We start from the raw sequence: 16,988 nt of genomic DNA on the forward strand, positions 1-16,988 counted from the left end.
AAACATGCGAGTCTTAAACTAAAAACCTAATGGGAAACAAACTGCTCTGCTTGTTTGTGTTTGTTGGTGCGTTTGGTTTTTGGATTTGTGAACCGTTAAAACCCCACTGCTGCCGCTGATCCGTGCTTTATGGTCATACTTGGCCTTGATTTTATCCTGTTTGTGTTTAGTCAGCCTGCTGAGTGCCAGACCACTGTGTGTGGCAAGTTCTTAGAGTCGGTGCAGCTGAGTTCACACGAGCAGGGCGCCATGGCTCAGACTCTCCATGTTTACCACACAGTAGCTGAGGAATGCAGCAAATACTGTAGCAACACACACACACAACAGATAGAGCGGCAACGGTCACAGCGACACTCACACAGCCTGAAAGACTCTTCAGTCGTAACTGTCTTAAGGGTTGGATATCTGGACATTTTCATTTTGGAAACACTTTATTTTAACCCCCTCTATTTAGCATGTATATAACACACTATAATGTAATTGTAAGCAGGTATGAGGACATTTTAAAGTGTTTATTAATGTATTTGTCAACAACATCTCCTATGTCAAACAGTTAATAAATGATTGACAAGATAACACAGTTTTAATCATATTTAATAATATATGATTACACACGTGAACAGATCATTCAATGGTAAATTCTTCACTCCACGGCCACTTACTAGATTTATTCCTGAAGAAGATGCATTTCAAAATGGATAAATTCAATAAGAAATATAATTAAATATAATAAAGAAACACTTGCACATATTTCAGCCGGACCGATGCTGACATGAATCTGATTTCTTTTTTTTTTTTTTAACATAAACACATAACACAAGCAAACAACCTTGATATGGAAGCCTTAGATTTGTTGTTGTTGTTTTTATTTGACCAAGATACTGTATATACTGAGTGGGATATTTTACAGTGTAAAAAGCAACTTGTCAGCGATCTCTGGTGGACAAACTATGTAATGGTGACACTGTTTCTAAATGACCTCAGACCTAGTTTGGCTTTTCTGTGCTGCAGTTTCTTGTCACTTATACGCCAGCACTGCATTATCTGCAATGAGTTAATATCAGCCGATATATCGTCCTGGCCAATTTATTGATCACGCTCTAATAACAACTGTGTTATATTGATATTCATTCATTATCTGTCATACAAGATACGAAGTTATGAGTTACAATTGTTGAAAAAAAAATGCACTAACACTTGAAATATCGGTTTACAACTACCTTGTAGTGTGCTAAAAACAATTCATTTATTGTTTGTGGAGCTGCAACAGTTAGTCAGTTGATCGATAAGTCAGTGTCAATGACGATTAATAATTTTCAAGCAAAATCAACAAAAATAATCAGCTTCTCACATGTGCTGCTTCTCTCTTATGTTATGTAATCGTAAATTAAATATCTTTGGGTTTTGGATTGCTGGTGGGCCAAAACGAGACATTTGAAGACTTGGGTGCTGGGAAATTGTGACATTTTTCACTATTTTCATTTTATAGACTAAATGATTGAGTAAAGACCTTGCAGCCATATTTGTTTATACTGCTCAATAGGGGGGTTAAAATAAAGTGTTTGAGTCATTTCAGTTATCATTTTTGCAATAAAATCCTAATCATGTGCAGCAATGCTCAAACAGAAGGCTATTTTTCCCTTTTTTTTTTTTTCTCTTTGTGCTAATTCAATAATCATTCCTTATGTTTGAACCTTCACATTCATCAATGACACAGTTATGCTTCAGAGTGAACATCATTGCCTTTTGAAGATTTATGTAGCAAACTGATGAAGCAGCTGTCTTTGAGGAGGCAGTAGTGCAGTTCTGCATCAGACGTCGTTTGAGTTAGATTTGATTAGAAATGTGTCACTATGTGTCTGTTTACCATCTTAAGCCAATCTGCAACTGCCAGTGGCTGTGGGACCGTAAAACTAGACACCCAAACCTTCATATCTCATCTCACACACACTCACTCACAAGTTATCCACGCATTGCTTTCACAGTCCACACCCTCCCCTTCCGCTTCTCCTCCTCCTCCTCCTCCGTCCTCCCCAGACACCTCAAATCTGTCAAATCTCCGTCCGTCTCTCCTCCTCTTTCCCTCTCCATCCAGCTCCACCTCTTCCTCTGCGGTCCCCGGGCTGTCACTGCACCTAGTCACGTGTGTCAGTCACAGCTGGCCCACCTGCTGCTTCACACAAACACACCTCGGCACGCACGCACGCCTGTAACGTACACACCTGCCAGTCACATGTAGTCCACGAGAGACGGGGAGAAGGAGGCTTTGTCTTTGTTCCTAAACATCTTTAATTTAGCTGAAGTCGGAGGAGTGTTTGTCGCCTGGCGTTTCACGCACCAACAACTGGCAGCTCGACTCATTTACTGGGAAGGGAGGGAAGCTGGGGGGGGGGGCACTCCTCCCTGTTCCCAGCGCTTTAATCTTGATCTTATTCCAAATACGGTCTCTAGCTATCAACAACATGTGCTGGGTTGTATTCATGTGTGTTATATCAGCACAGTAAAGCACAACACAGCTCTGGTGCAGGGCAGGCAGGTGTCCTAGATTGTTCCATGTGGACAAACGTCACAGAGAGTAAACATTAAAGGAAGGGAAAACCTGGATTTACGTGTGAAACATCCTTCACTACGTTAGTAGTAGTGTGAGGGTCCAGACACCAGCTGCGCCTCCACCTTCAAAGCAGGACTCATCTCTTTTCATCGATGCCCCTTTTCATACCCATATTTCACAATATCATGTGCATTTACACACATTTACAGACATTCATTTCTCTTTCTAAAGTCCTGATTGTTATCCTTGGTATAAAATATTTCACCAAATGAAAAGAACGGCATTGACTATTGATGAGCGTCATCCTCTAAATGTCCTGAGCATCTTATTAGCCAAGGTCTGCTCTCATACATTCCAGTACAGTATATATATATTTTTCTAGTGTATGCCCCACCAAGAAGCTGCTCGCAGGCTTTTCTCTGCTGTCCTGGCCCTCACTGAAACAAGTTCCCTTCCTGCACGTACTATATGTGAGTGTGTGTGTGTGTGTGTGTGTGTGTGTGTGTGTGTGTGTGTGTGTGTGTGTGCGTGCGCATGTGTGTGCGTGCATGCATGTGAATTTCTGTGTGGCAAAATGTTCTTGAAGGAGGCACAAATGAAGGAAGTGTATCAGCATTGGCACGACCCTATATATAACGCTAGTTATTTAAACTGATTAGAATAGCACGTTAGCTTAGTAACATATTTAAGACAAGCAGAACTGGTGGCTTTTAAACATTATTTATATTTGGTGTAAAAAGCATAATTGTGCCCCTTCAAATGGCCTTAAACTCCCATCTTTGCATTGATGTGCATTGTCATTCATTGTGTTGTTTTTTTTTAGGATTATTGGACTGCCACTAGACAAGAAAATGCAAAGTGAGAGGATATTTTCAAAAATGTAGGTCTCTGGTGCATTCTTGTTGGTCACAAAGGGATCGCAGCCATGTCCAGTGGTCTGTTTGTACGTCTTAGACTGCCATTGTAAAATTTTAAATTACATTGAACCTAATAAAGCCCATGTTGGAAGATGTACCGAGTCTGTCGTGTCTTTTACGGTCTTGGATGGTGGCCGGGTGTGTTACAGCGTGCATGCATGAAGAGTTGCACTTTAAGACACGTTAAATATTCAAGGTATTTCCCGAAGAAGAAATCAGCCAGAAGGAAGTTAATTTTATGCCCAAAATGACTTCTCAACTGATGTGAGGAAATGGGAGCTCCACATGTAAAGAAAGGAAGAGGAAATGCAGATAAACAGTACTCCTACATTTGGTTAGTTTAGTTTCAAGCTCCAGTGATGAATTCTATACCCTAATAAACTTAGTATATATTGTCTACCATTTAACAAGACTAACTTGCGTCACTCAGTTTCTATGGAAACAGGTAAAGCATCCCTTTTGATTGGAATAACAATACCACAACAATCATATAATAAATACATAACCTCTTTTGGATTATTCAAAACTAGCCTTTTGTTATTCTTTTGAATCCAGGTTGCTCGTTTCTAATGTTTACTTTTATAATTACAAATTAATGTTGTGATTTTGTTGCTTTGTGTGTGTTTTTGTTTTGTCATGTTTCAATTCTCCATATTTCTGTGTTTTTTTTTAAAATCACCTTATATATAGAAAATACAAAAATGTATAAAATACTTCAATTCAAGTAAAAGTCCTGCATTCAAAATCTTAGCCTTATCATCAAAATGTACTGTGTCAAAAGTAAAAGTCCTCATTATGCAGAATGAAATGTTTCATCTGCAAAGAAACCCAGTCTGATGCAGCAATTTCTGTCAGTAACTGAGATGTAAAAACTGTATTTTCTTTAAACAAGTGAATCAGATTAGCGGTTGAGCTCCAGACAATAAAGGAGTGGGACAGAGACACAAGCAAAACTTTATTATTATTATTATTATTATTATTATAGGGCTACAACAGGACGGAGCGCTGCAGTGGTTGGAGAAGAGGCTGCTGACTGAGAGTCACAGGTGGCACAGAGTAAAAAGACCCCAGAGATGTTGACAGTGGACAGGCTCCATCTTTCTAGTGGCTGTGACTGCTATAAACGCAACATTCAAATTGAGCACAGCAGCTTCACAGAGTGGAACAAATCCACTCTCAGGGGCGACAGGTCCGGACTCTGTCCCCACCTCAGCCACAGTCCAGCCGACTCTTTACTTCCACTGGCCCTTCTCATAGTCCCACTGGGCTGACAAGCCTTCGACCGGGTTGATCCTCATGTCCAACATCCTCTTCAGCTGTTTGGACTGCCACTCGTCGTCAAAGGTCCTTGGGCGCTCAGGGAACACTAGAGCAAAACAAGGAAGAGAGACATACAGTATATAGCACTTAAATTAACTGAAGAACATGCATATTGACATGATGCTTCACCAAAAAAATAAAATAAAATGAAAGCATGTGACTGACGCTTTATTCTTTCTCACAGTGGACATTTTGACCTGTCAAACACCAGAGTAGCTCATAACATTATTAAAGCCTGAAGTCCATTAAGATGAGTCAGATCTGGGGCTCTGGTATTGTGCATGCTGATGAACTGGGATGGCTTACTGGGACACTTGAAAGGAACAGACACGTCACTGATGCTGTTAGTTACAGCTGTGCCTTTTCTGCTGTGACAAGTCAAAATGTCTGCTGTGAAAGAGGTCTGTGCCCAGTAAGAGACAGAGGCACCGAAAGCCACTTGCATTGTCAAATTTAAAGAGATCCTCTCAGCGTGCAGAGGCAGATTTACCGTAGACTCTCTGCCACCAGACCAGCAGGCCAGTGAAGCCCAGAAAGATGAAGATACCGCCCATGACGGTCTTCCACTCTTCTGTCGGCTGCCTCATCTCTTCGTAGGTCTGATGGAACGTCAGCCGGTACACTGCAGGGGGGGTGAGGGAGGAGGTGAGGGGCAGGAGAGATGGGTGAGATAGAAGTTAACAAGAGAAATTATATGATATAATTCTGTATTGTGTCACTATGGTAATATTCCTTGTTATGCATACACGACTACTATTGAGCATATGAAGTGAAACTGATAAAGTTTGAGTAGTTTGTCCAGTAGCTGTAATGTCCAAAAACTTGATTTAAAAAGATGATTTATTACATAACACACTGTATTATGGTGTTAATGTCAATTGTGGTGGAAAAATGTTACCTTATACTGGAAATAAAGAGAATTGATCCAACAGAATTGTCTTTTTATATTTATCATATTCTTGCAAGAAGATGAGCCGTCAGCCAACAGAGTATTAGTCTATTGCATGAGAGAACTCATAACCCAGTACAGAAAACCTCAGATACTTATAGTGAGAGACAAATAAGAGAGGGCAAAGGCGGGGGTGCTGAGCCATGCTCCCCCAGTCGCTGCTTGTAGCAGGTGTTGCTCAAGGCTGCACAGTCCCCGTTTTCTGCTCTGTACTGGGAAAGGAGTGTGGTTATGGTTTGGCTGGCATATGTCAAGGCTAGGCGAACTGAACAATAAGATGTTTCACATGCAGCCTTGTGGTGTTCCAGTCACATGATACTTGATGTGTCTGTTACAGTTCTTTTTTTTAACTCAGAATTAAAGCTGGGTAATTATGACATTGCATAGGATGATATAAAGACAGTAAAATGTCCATTACACAATGGAATAAGCATTCAGATCCTTTTCTTAAGTAAATGTAATTTACTCTGTAAACTCTGTAATTTTGACTTAAGTAAAAGTACTCTCCGCTAAATTTACTTTTAGTATCAAAAGCAAAAGCACTCACTATGCAGTCAAAATGGCATCTGCGTTATATTATTAGATATAATATTTGATTATTGTTACTGATGTAATAACATGGACTACTCTAGCTAGTTCATACGCTGTTGGGTTGTTTAATTACTGCAACAAATCATTGTATTTTATACGCTCATTAGGTTTTTTTAATCTTTATCTGCTAACAGTAACTAAAGCTATCTGATACATATAGTGGAGTAAAAAGTACAGTACCCCACTACTCCCTACACTAAATGTAGTGGATGATGTAGGATAAAACTATAATACTCAACTAAAGTACCAAGTATCTAGTACTTCAGTAAATGTACTTCTACCACTGGTTATCCTGTGCTTTCAAAGGAATGGTGGTCTTGTGTGAATATTCAGTGTATTATATTCATTCCAGTTGTGTTTTTAAGCGTGTTGTGTGTTTTTGGCTGCACTGTGTGTAAGTGAAGAAGAACCTACAGGCAATCTTCTCCTCTCTGGTCAGCTGGGTCCAGGGTCCTTTCTCCTTCTGTTTCAGGCTCTTGTCACCAGCAGTCAGGACCTCTTTGTAGGCTCTGTCAGGCAGAGGGGTGTCCCGACGGTCCAAGTACAACGGCTGAGACATGTCCACCGACTCTGCTACCTCTGGATGGGCAGAGACAGGACGGGTCACTTTTGGAACCGACTGCTGCAACAATGTACGATAACATGGTAACATTTTCTCTCATGTTGATCAAACAATAGCCCCAGGGACCATCTGTCGATGTGGACGTGTGGTCATGATGGTACAACAGCGCCATCTGCTGGTTTAAGGCCACTTTAGACAGAGGCCTCGTGTTCTGCTACACCAGCCTTCTGAATAACAAAAATGCTGCATAAAATTAAAATACTGCGAAGGACTGACTAGTCGAAATTGGTTGATTTAAATCTGTTTTCATGCAGCTTCACCTCTTACTGTCAACCTTTGCTGTGTTTTCCAGCTTTGTACCAGTCGACATCCACATTAACAATGTCCAGGTATGCTTTTGGGGAAAATACTTCAGGTGTTGCACCACCTTCTGTGTGGCTAGAGGATTAACGACACATAAAAAGGGTCAATAAAGGTCGGCCAGGTATTGACATTTTCCCCAGACATCTAAAAACTATAGGAGCGCCATTTTGCTAGCAGCTGCTATCAAAATAAAGTAGGCTGTGTGAAGTGGCATGTAAACGTTAGCAGTAGAAATATAGCCGAAATTCCTAATTGGGTCACAGAACTTGATACAACACCTGTATCCCTGTCCAACTTTCTGTCAACTCCCACTGTTCAACTTCAGAGGCAGTAAATTAAATGGCGGATGTGAAAGACACTTCGGTGTCATGGTACCGTGGCTCGCCATCCTCGCGCTGCTGGTGGTCAAGGCCAGTGTCGCGCGCCTGGCCATGAGGCTTCCCACGCGCCCTGCGGTCAGGTGGAGCATCTGAAAACAGGTAGGCAGTGACAGAAACATACACGTTTATTACATATTTCAACAACACAGGAATTGCTTTGGAAGTCGGTAAGCATCTTAGAAACGTATCAGTAGTTATTGTTTTAGTTTGGTAAAGTTTAATAAAAATAAATTGACTTCTTTCATTAATCTAAAATGGATGGAAGAAAACAACTGCTGGCTGCAAATGCTTTGATAGCCTGTTTCGGGGTGACAAGAGGAGTGAACTACTTATAGGTGAGGGTGACTGAATTGGGTGTTAAAGATTTCCAAAAGCAAATATGTATACATATTTTAGACAAATAAACCTTCCTGTGAAATATGTTTGTTGTGAGTTTGGGCTATTTCCTTGAAATGTGTTTTATTTTTGAAAAACGACATCGTTTGTCAGACTAATTAAGTTATTAAATTCAGCTTCTGCAACTAGTGCAGCTGACACCAATGCTGCCTTCAGGTGCTGTCGGAAATAATTTCCAAAATATTTTAGCTTGTACATTCTCCCATGACACGAACCTTACTTTGGACATTGTCATGTAACATGTACAATTTATGGAAATGAAGCAAAATGTATTATATATAGAACATATTGTTTAAAGTATTTTCCACTTTTTTCACCATCTCTTTGACTTTTGTCTACATACAGTTTTATTTTTATTTTACAAAGTAAATTGTAAGCAGGACAAAAGCACTGGAATGCACAAGTTGTATTTCTGACTCGCTGACGAGCACTCAAAGGCACCAGTACCTACAAACAACAGTTCATTAAGGCAATAAAAAAGACAATTATTTTTGAACTATTGCACACACAAATGTGCACTCTCTCCATTTACATATAACGATTCTTCTCTAAATATATATTGCTCATCATGTTTTATGGTGCAGTAGTCTGAAAATTTTACTGGCCATTGATTCTCTTGTAAAATCAAAGAGTGGACATACTTATCTCTCTGTGTGTTGTTATTCATAACAGTGAATCAGAAGATCTCCTTAAGTGCTTTATAAAGGTGGCCTGGATGGATGCCAAATTCTGCCTTTGCCAGTCTGGCCACCTCATTAGCCTTCACTGTTAAATACGCCGCAGTGTAACATTAAATGGAAAGCAGCCACTAAAATAGACTTCAAGTCTGTGACCTTTGATAGTTCAGATATTATCTGTGAAAGAAATTCTTCCATAAAATATTATACATCAGCCAATGCAGCTCCGTTACTGATGCTCCAATGAAAAGGGGACGGCTTTAGGTCACAGTGATAGTTACCAGGTCATCAGTCCGATGATACTGGCATTACCATAAAATTAAGCACATTAAAATATAGAAGCAAAATTGTGTCCTCAGAGGGTCAGTGATCCTCAACAGATCATATTAACAGATCAAACAGTGCATTAACCTTGCATTCATTTTGGAGAGAATTGTTCATGTTCACAGTCTGTGATTTTAACTTTCTAAATAATGAGGAATAATGTTTTAATTATGGTTAAAGAGCTTCTCTCATATTGTTTTTGTGTTTGTCCTTTCACCTGTCGTTCTGTGGTTTATTACACACACAGCAAATGAAAATGGCGGAAATTGGCAGTTAGTCAATTTGAGAGTCCGAGCTGACCTTCTGAGAGGGACAGAAGTAAACAGAAAACTTTAACATGTTTTACTAACTCCTAGAAAAATACTGTAAGTTTCCTCCTTTAAGCCATAAACTCTTTGCTCTGAATCCTTTTTTTACTGTGTGGAAGCAGCAATGTTTGTCTTCAATAAGGAATATCATTCAGCCTTCATGTCGCATACTTTTTTAAACATTGTGAAGAAACAGTTTTACCCCCTCAGGGACAAAAATGGCATGGAATTATATGGAGCAATCTTTTTTAAGCTCAAGATAATTATTTTATTCTGGTATGAATACAGAACCAACAGGTTTGACACACTTCATTCTGTCTCTAGAGCATTTTTAGGTTCCTATACCAATAGCTGCTGCACATTTATGCAGTGCTACAAATCTCTCAGCTCGATCTGTGTCATGGTTTGCAATCTTTTCTGCACGTCCGCCACTCTCTCTAGCTGTGTGGGGTTAAGGGGGGGGTGGGGGTATATCCCTCCGTCTAGTCCCCTCAAGTCCCCCTTGCTAAACACCACTAGTCTGTTTATTTGATTTTGGAAATATAGATACTCACGGTAGTCGTAAGAAAGTGCAACTGCAGGATTAGAAGATGCAACAGAAAAAAGACCAAATCTTTAGAGAAAAGGGCTGTTTAGGCCTTCTTTCCCGTTTCCTCTCTGCACTTATCGCCACATAACACTAAGCAGGAACCAACTGGTGGGCGGGTAAGAGAGGCTGGATGGGAGGAAGAGAGAGAGAGAGGGAGGGAGGGAACTTGGAAAGGAGAGAGACCAAACCAGTACAAGTAAACAATCTAACAAAGCATGTGACAAGACTGGCGGAGTCAGAAAGAGATGGTGGGTTGAGCGGCAGATCACAAAGACAGCACAAAGATACTTTCTCTTTTATTTCCCTCACTCTCTCCTCCACGCTCTCCTCACAGCTCTCGTGTCAGACGGAGCACAGACGATGGGGTGAGGTTACTTTGGGTGAGGTTACATTAGGACACAGACTATATTTTACAGCAGGTGGGAAATTGGAGAGTGGACGAGTGTGCGCATGTGTATGAGAAAGTTAGACGGAGGTTTGTGGAAATAAGAAGGTAAAGAAGGAGAGACACAGAGATAAGTTGCGACGTGTAGCGCAGGTTGGCACCAGGCCACCATTATCCCATAGTTGTTTGGCGGTGAGCCTGGGGGCAGGGCACCTCTGGGTGGTATGTGGTGCAGAAGGCAGCCAACGGTCACCAGCAGCACAGCAGAGACGGGAGGAGAAGGGGAGGAGAGTCTCAGGGGTCGGATAAGGACAGACTTGTTCATAGCAACCCCACGCTGCTTTGCTGTGTAAGCTTCCCAAAACACTCTAACCCAAAACACAGCTTGGGTTGTATTAAAATGCAATACAATACAATACAATAAACCTTTTTATATTAATTATACATAGAGGAAAAACACCTATTAATAGTGCTTTTCTTAACTTTAAACCTCTGATGTGCATAAGGTGCCTTTGTGTCATTGTTAAACACTAATGTTGTGTTATATAACACTAAGAATATCTGCTGCAGCTCACTAGCCCTGCCTGGGTTCACAGTCTGCATATTCACCTGCTTTCATTGCACCAACACAGGGCAAAGTACATGACATGTCTTGTGGCAGCAACTGGCAATTGCTCATGAATTATTACCCTGTTTATAATTCTTTATGCTTTATCCAAGCAGACAATGCTGTAGTGTAGTGTAACTGCAGTGGTGGAAAATAACTAAGTACCTTTACTAAACTACTACTGCTACTACATTTACATGACAGCTAGTTATTAGTTACACTGCAGATTCAGATTTTACATACAAAACATACACTCAGCTGCTAGTTTATTTGGTACACCTAGCTAAATCTAGTCTAGTCTAACAATAAATCCTGCATTCATTAAGGTTACTTCCTGTTTCAGAGAGGTCTGTTCTCATAGGTCATTTGTCATTTAAACAACCCTTTTTCCACTTTGCTGTTTTTTTCTTACTGTTTGCTTATGTAGTAGCTTCTATGATCATGGTTTCCTTTGTGGATGATTTATGTGATTCATTACATGTTACTGAGCCTTTGTGATGTATTAGATGTAATATGTTCTTATATAATATGTTTCTTAATGTTTGATTCTGTTTTTGCCAATTTCTTTTATAGAGGCACAGTTTGTCTCCTTTATAGGAGTATCACGTCAGTCAGACTGAGATTCGCTTCCCATTCATTTTTATGTAAAACGGGATGAAAAACATCGCTTCCGGCCGCAAACTTGAGTTCAATCTGACCGAGCTTTGACAGGCGAAATCGCAGGGCCAGTTTGAGAGAGGGGCGTGGGACTGACTTCTCATTCAGGAAGTATTGTTTGTTTATATTCTTGTTTCATAACTGTATGGTGAAATAATACAAGCAGCAGAGAAGATGGGATGCTGAATGTCTGTAGTGAGTGCAAAGTCAGTGGCAGAAGTTAATGACAGTGAAGTGTTTGATGAGAGGAACTATAATTAAAAACTTTGACTGCTGTCGTGACCCTGCTAGCCATGCTAGCTCCCACACAACGAATGAACAATCAAATAGTGTAACGTAAAATGTAATGTAACAATGACAGGAGCCATTATGCCTACATGATAAGTCATTTTACTTGTGACAATTAAGTACATTTTTCAGCTAATACTTATGTCAGTCTACTTAATCCTGAATATATAGATGCTGCGACAATGAGAGTGAACCAAAACATTAAAGTAGCTGGCCATAAAACCAACACAATGAGATGAAAGATGTTAAAACGCTTCTCTGTAGATTCTTCACCACGAGCGACCTCTTTAACATCACACACATTTATCTGAGCCACTGTTGATAAAAGATGAATTATAGCAGCCTTATGTCAATGTTTGAATGCAGGACATGTAGCTACTTGTAATGGAGTATTTTTAAAATATGGTATTGGTTTGCATATTCCTGCACAAACTGTACAGCTTTCACTTTAAAAACAGACATTTTTTATTGTACATTTTTCTATTTTGTATTTGTTTCTTGACTTTGCGGTACTTGTTTTTTATTTTCCTATTTTCTCTTTATGTGTTTATTGTCATGCACCAAAATGACAAATTCCTTGTATGTGAAAACTTACTAGGCAATAAACCTTATTCTGATTCTGCTACTTATACTGGAAAACTGTCGGTAGTTTGTTCGGTGAATCATCCCGAGTCTGGATTTTTTTAAATGTGCTGTTTCAATGCTACAATGAAACAACTCATTTCTGGACAGATAAAACAAAACTATCTGCTATGGATTGACTCTTTGTCATGGGTATGTTGCTTTAATTGGAAATATCATATATGACCACTAGATGGCAGCACCACGCAAAGTTTTGAGGCAGCAGCAGACAGAAAATGTACTTGGATACAACACGTTTGAAAATGAAAGTGTTTCAAAAAACAAAACAGTGATGTATTTGTCAGTTGAAATTGAAACAAAGCCAGACATTCATATCACTGGAACTGGGCAAGGCCATATTTTACTGGGGTGGAACATTTGCAGTTTTTCTTCCTGCTACAAGCATGCAGAGTAATTACCTGTATTTAGGTTGTGAGTTTCAACACTGCTTAACCACTGTAGAATTAGAAACGGGACAAATTACTTTTTAAGTAATAATTGTTGACTAAAACAAAATCTGGGTCTTTTAGTCCTACAATACATCTGGTATTGGAAGTATAACCATTTACCCAACTCTTCAGAGTGGAAATATATGTAATTGCTTCAATTATCTATCAAAGTAAATAACTTTTTCCTGGACAGTTGATACTTCAGATGTTATTGTTTGACAATTCATGAACTAAAGATACTCAAAAATACTTGAAATGTTTCCTCAAACCTCATTGCCTGTTTTTCTACATGGATATAATGGGTAACACAGATGCATCTTTGAGGGCTCCAACTTCTCGTGAGAGCCGTTGTCTGTAAATATCATTAATGAGCCACATTCTGCCCGACCGGTTGGGTTTCAGTTTTCATTTCTGGAAAAGCATCTGAAGCAAGGAAACACAAACATGATTGGTGTGCAGCAGATTTTCCAGAAATACATCCAAAGCAACCTCGCAGATGATCGAATGATTGAAAGTCAAGCGTGATATAATTCATTTATCTCTCTGTGATGAAGCTGCTCCCTCGCTGACATGCAGCGAAGACATTGCGTTTGTCAAACAAGACGGCAGCTGCCAGTACAACACAAACACAGTAGGGCACGCGTCCCTGATTCATTTATGGAAATTAGGTGAGGTCCGTGACGGTGCAAATAACCCCCTTCTCCCCACCTCTTCCACACACACTTTGTCCTTTATCCTCTGCAGGGTTTCACCCCACTTTGACCCCCTAGCCGCCCTCTGCTGTCCCATTAGAATTGGAGATGCTTCTCCATCTCTCTTGAGGAAACATTTGCCAATCCATCATCTCTCCTCTCCCCTTTGTTCAGTGCTCCCCCTTTGTCCCTTTTTATAACAATAAAGCAGCAGAAATTAGGATTGAAGGGAGAGGATCGGCCTCTCAGAGTGTCAGCTTGGAGTCAATCTGGCACGTTAACCAAACGTCACACACGCACAGCAATACGCCTCCTTAAAACAGCCCTAACGGCAGATCTCTCAGCAGCCTACTCGAACATGTTCCCCATCTGACATCCTGACAAAAGACAGATTCAGCCCACCGCTTGCTGACAGTGACACTGATGCCTCTTCGTATCGATGGGAGGGAAGCGTCAGGGAGAGTGCTTTGTCATCTCCATTAGTCTAGATGAACGCTTCGTCACATCGTTTTAATGAATTCAATTCATTTTACCCTGCAGGAAAGTGATTCTGAGGGTGACTCGCTTCTTGTGATTCCACTGCGCTTTGCAACTTTCCCCTCTCAGGTTTCTCTTTCATCTCTTCATATATATCGTACATAACAGCACTACAGCTTACTCAGTTGAGGGGAAACCGCAGGGCAGAGAAACAGAGGGAGACGGGACTGGGTGCCTGCTTGTCAGTCACGAGAATGCGTCTGCAACAAACCCTTAATTCCCGTAACATGGTGAATGTAGGTCACGGAAAGCAAAAACCCAGTCTGATGGTGTGTGGCCTCAGATCTTTCTGTCACCGCTTGGCCTCGTGCTCTGTGTGTGTGAAAGCCTCAGACTCGTGCCTGGCTCTATGTGTCGCTGCCTAACCTCAGCATGTCCAGGCTTGTTGTATTTGGCCTTGTCCTTCCTGTAGAACTTGCCTGGACCTTGGCAGAATACGACTGCGTGTGCGTCGGCATGTGAGTTTGCACGATTGTCTGTCCCCGCTTCCACCCTTAAGGCATTGTGCGTAACTGGGTCATACTCCCATCACTCCCATGCTAACGATGTTGCTCCTCCTCCTCTTCTCCCCTCTTCCTCATCATTCCTCTTCCCAATCACTTATGCCATATTCTGCTCTGCTGATTTGTGTTGTATTGGTGGGTCCTCTACCCTGGCCCCCTTATTGGCAACCCCTCAAAGAGAACACCGATGCATGACTAAGGATGAAAGGGATTGGGAAGTGGCCGCGATTGAGTGTTCACTCTGCATGCATAATCTGTTACAGTAGGCAAACATACAGCCTACATTTCATCATTTGATCATCATTTCAGCATGCCATTTTGTTCTGTTTTAATTGGGTTAGGGTTGTGGTGGCAACAGGCTAAGCAAAGTAGCCCATACATCCTTCTCCCTAGCCACATCCTCATCCATCCTAAGAAGATGCCGGAACCACCTCAACTGACACCCTTTAATGCAAGGGAGCAGCGATTCTAGTCCAAGCTCCCATCGGACATCCAAGCTCCTCACCCGATCTCCTCACCCGTGTTCAGACAGAAAGCAGAGTGAATTTTCGCCTTGCGAGTTCATTCGCCCCAAATAGCCAATGTACCAACTGTACAGATGCACCTACCATATCTGTGGGAATGTGCTTCTGTTTCTGTTCAGCTGACTGAATTCAGTTCTTTCTGTTATTTCCCTCCAGTTTCCCTTCCTTTTTCCTAGGTAATTTCAGCTTCTTGTATGGGTGATTATTATTTCCGTCATTACCCAAAACTCCTGACCACAGTTGAGGGTTAGAGATATACATCGACCAGTAAGCTCCCTCTTCACCATGAAAAGTCAGGCACGGCGACCACATTACTACTGATGCTTAACCGTCACTCGTGAGCAAGACCCCAAGATACTTGAACTCCTTCACTTGGGGCAGTGACTCACTCCGAACCCATTTTCCAGTAGAGTACCATGGCCTCAGACTTGGAGGTGCTGATGCTCATCCCTGATGCTTCACAATCAACTGCAAAGCTTCCCAGTGTGCGCTGGAGGTCACGGTTTGATGAAGCCAGCAGAACCATCCACAAAAGAGATGCAATGCAGAGGCCACCATACTGGACACTCTCCCCATCTCAGCTGTGCTGCGAGATTCTGTCCATGAAAATCACAAACAAAATAGATGACAAGACACAACTTTAGCACACTTGACCCCCTGCCAGGAATGCAGACACGCCTCTCGTTCCAGTTGTACAAAGACCAAATGGCTCGAAGTAACAGCCTTGGCACTCCCTACTTCCACAGTACCCTGTACAAGATACCCCGCTGGACACGGTCATAAACATTCTCATCACGTATAGACTGGATGGGCAAACTCCCATGACCCCTCCAGTTTACTTGCAAGGGTAAACAGCTGGTCCACCATTCCACGATCAGGACTCAATCCACATTGCTCCTCCTGAATCGTCAATAGGCACTTGTCTCCTTTCCAGCACCCTGGCATAAGCTTTCACAAACTTGTGAAACTTTCCAGATTGGAACTGCAGGCCAGGAATCATGTTCATCAGTAGGTTGTTCAGTAACACTCTGGCACACATTATAATTATCAAGTCATCTTCCATCTGTCCATTCACCCGATGAAAGAGTTCCACTGTTGTATTTTCTGATGCTGACCTGGATAAAGTGCCTAATCCGCACTGAGAGTTCTCCTCTGTTTTCTGTTGTGTTCTGTCTGTCCTTTGTTTTCTTTCACTCACTCCTCCTCCTCGGTTCCTCTTCTGATACTAGGTTTATAAAGTAGAGGTCTGAGGAGGTGTGATAACATTGTCTGTTTTTTTTGGGCTTGGCGCTGTCATGCATGATGTCTCATCCCCAGTTTCTAGTTTTAGTATACCCCCTCATGCAGGAAAGCAGGGTTAGCTGTTGTGGGATGAAGAATAAGACCAACACTGTTGGGAATCACTGTGTTTATATGCACAAAAGTCAATCAGATTATTGGGAACAATCAGATTATGGGAATTTGAGACCACATTTACATGCACTGAATAACCAGGTTTGCGTAAAATGTGTTAACATGCAGCTGTTAAGTAATCTGATTTCTCCTCCACCCTCTCGAACCAAGGCAGCAATATTATAATGTATTAGTGATATATGATGTTTCAACCTTAAGAGTTTTTTTGACTGGAGCATTTCAACTGAGGGCAATAAGAAGACCGTCAAACAGACATATAAAGTAGTTGTCAAACTTACCTCGAGGTCCATTCAGTCAGCCTGAATGGACCTCTGACTGAATTGCCATTTTGTTTCACCTCATTGATTCAACCTGACATTGTCTTCATGTTTGTCAGTTTCTTGTT

The 16,988-nt window shown here is 41.3% G+C and overlaps 1 protein-coding gene across 1 annotated transcript; it reads right to left on the minus strand.

Moving 5' to 3' along the window:
- Positions 1–4,404: 4,404 nt before the first annotated feature.
- Positions 4,405–10,044, minus strand: cox4i2 (cytochrome c oxidase subunit 4I2). The gene is made up of 5 exons (XM_070910060.1): positions 9,893–10,044; positions 7,629–7,722; positions 6,743–6,907; positions 5,279–5,410; positions 4,405–4,834 (listed from the first exon to the last, which is right to left on the minus strand). Exons 2-5 carry the CDS (start codon positions 7,720–7,722, stop codon positions 4,701–4,703), a joined length of 525 nt encoding a protein of 174 aa, XP_070766161.1. The 5' UTR covers positions 9,893–10,044; the 3' UTR covers positions 4,405–4,700.
- Positions 10,045–16,988: the final 6,944 nt, after the last annotated feature.

The sequence above is a fragment of the Enoplosus armatus genome, chromosome 8 (genome assembly GCF_043641665.1).
Source record: "Enoplosus armatus isolate fEnoArm2 chromosome 8, fEnoArm2.hap1, whole genome shotgun sequence".
Classification (NCBI taxonomy): domain Eukaryota; kingdom Metazoa; phylum Chordata; class Actinopteri; order Centrarchiformes; family Enoplosidae; genus Enoplosus; species Enoplosus armatus.